The sequence below is a fragment of the Plectropomus leopardus genome, unplaced genomic scaffold (genome assembly GCF_008729295.1).
Source record: "Plectropomus leopardus isolate mb unplaced genomic scaffold, YSFRI_Pleo_2.0 unplaced_scaffold5755, whole genome shotgun sequence".
NCBI lineage: Eukaryota > Metazoa > Chordata > Actinopteri > Perciformes > Serranidae > Plectropomus > Plectropomus leopardus.
Window position 1 is genome coordinate 1 of NW_024663242.1, and position 1,370 is coordinate 1,370.

General features: G+C 40.4%; 1 protein-coding gene across 1 annotated transcript; it reads right to left on the reverse strand.

Annotated features, from left to right (window-relative positions):
• Window positions 1-322: 322 nt before the first annotated feature.
• LOC121939719 (cytosolic 10-formyltetrahydrofolate dehydrogenase-like) lies at window positions 323-1,019 on the reverse strand (the record flags this gene model as incomplete). Its single annotated transcript, XM_042482692.1, has 4 exons — window positions 920-1,019; window positions 692-785; window positions 507-606; window positions 323-421 (listed from the first exon to the last, which is right to left on the reverse strand). Coding segments are annotated over exons 1-4 (393 nt in total), but the record flags the coding sequence as incomplete, so codon positions are not given.
• Window positions 1,020-1,370: the final 351 nt, after the last annotated feature.

Sequence of the window (1,370 nt, forward strand, 5' to 3'; positions counted from 1 at the left end):
TTATACATTGAAATCATTATGGTACATATATAATATAATATTATAGATACTGTAGATAGATTTATGAATAATTCTTTTAGTGAATAATTTAAAAAAAAAAATCACACTTCTGTTTCTGAGCTTGAGAATAAACCTTAATGCTAGGCATTGTGGGACGGTTCTCCAAACTCATGGAAACCACCTCTGAGGATTTATTGTACTGGTACCAGGAACCAATTCAGTATTGAAATACCGCAATGACATCTGGATCACAAACAAATGTCTCTTCATGATTGGAGCAAAAGTCTGAGAAACAGCAGCAGTGTGAGATGAGGACACTTACCACTTTTTTCACAAACTGGTCATGAATGGTGTCCTCCACAAACAGTCTGCCGGCTGCGATGCAGTTCTCTCCCTTGTTGAAGAACACTGAGCTCATGCCCTGAAACACACAGATATCACAGAGGTTTATTTTCTGCAACTATCTCGACAAAATGACTAAAAACCTGCTTGCGTGATGAGCTCACCATGCGGATTGCCTTGTCCATGTCACAGTCACTGAAGATGATGAGCGGCGATTTCCCTCCCAGCTCCAGGGAGACTTTCTTCACGTTACTGACTGCACAGCTTCACATGGAGGACAACACAGACAGTCAGAGAGTGATGGCACATTTTCTTTAGACAGAGTTTGTGAGTGTGCTTTTCCTCTGACCTCTTCATGATGTGTTTTCCAATCTCAGTAGAGCCTGTGAAGCCCAGTTTACGGACGTCAGGATGGTCGGACAGACGCTGACCCACCAGAGCACCTGCAAGACGAGGATGAGGTTAACAACGTCTCACACAGCTGCATGATTTCACCACAGGCTCATTTTTCATGATCCAAAACAACAACCATCACTGCAAATCAGTGTCAGGTCAGGCTGAAAGTATGTGCTCTCACCTGATCCAGGCAGAATATTAACCACTCCTTTGGGAAGTCCCGCCCTCGCCGCCAACTCAGCGAACTTGATTGCTGTCAGTGGAGTCACCTGGACACACATGACTTGTTATTATCCACGCCATACAGAAACCCAGAGAGGCAAGTGACGAGAGATATTCTGGAGATCCATTTTCGAATTCTGATCTCCTTTTTTCCTGTGTTTATCACTTTGAAACCTGAGCAGATAAGTTTAGTTTATCTCAATAATATTAATATTTTACTTTTTTCTGTATTATAATTTTTTATATATAGTTATGAGGTTTTCTGGACATTTTCCATTTTCCATTTTATTTTTTCCTGTATTCCCTGTATTTTGCGGGACATTCCCTGTTAAGTTGCTCATTTTGTTTTTTACTATGTTTTTTAAATAAATAAAACCAATTTTCTCAGAAAAAAAGCAACAGAGGAAATG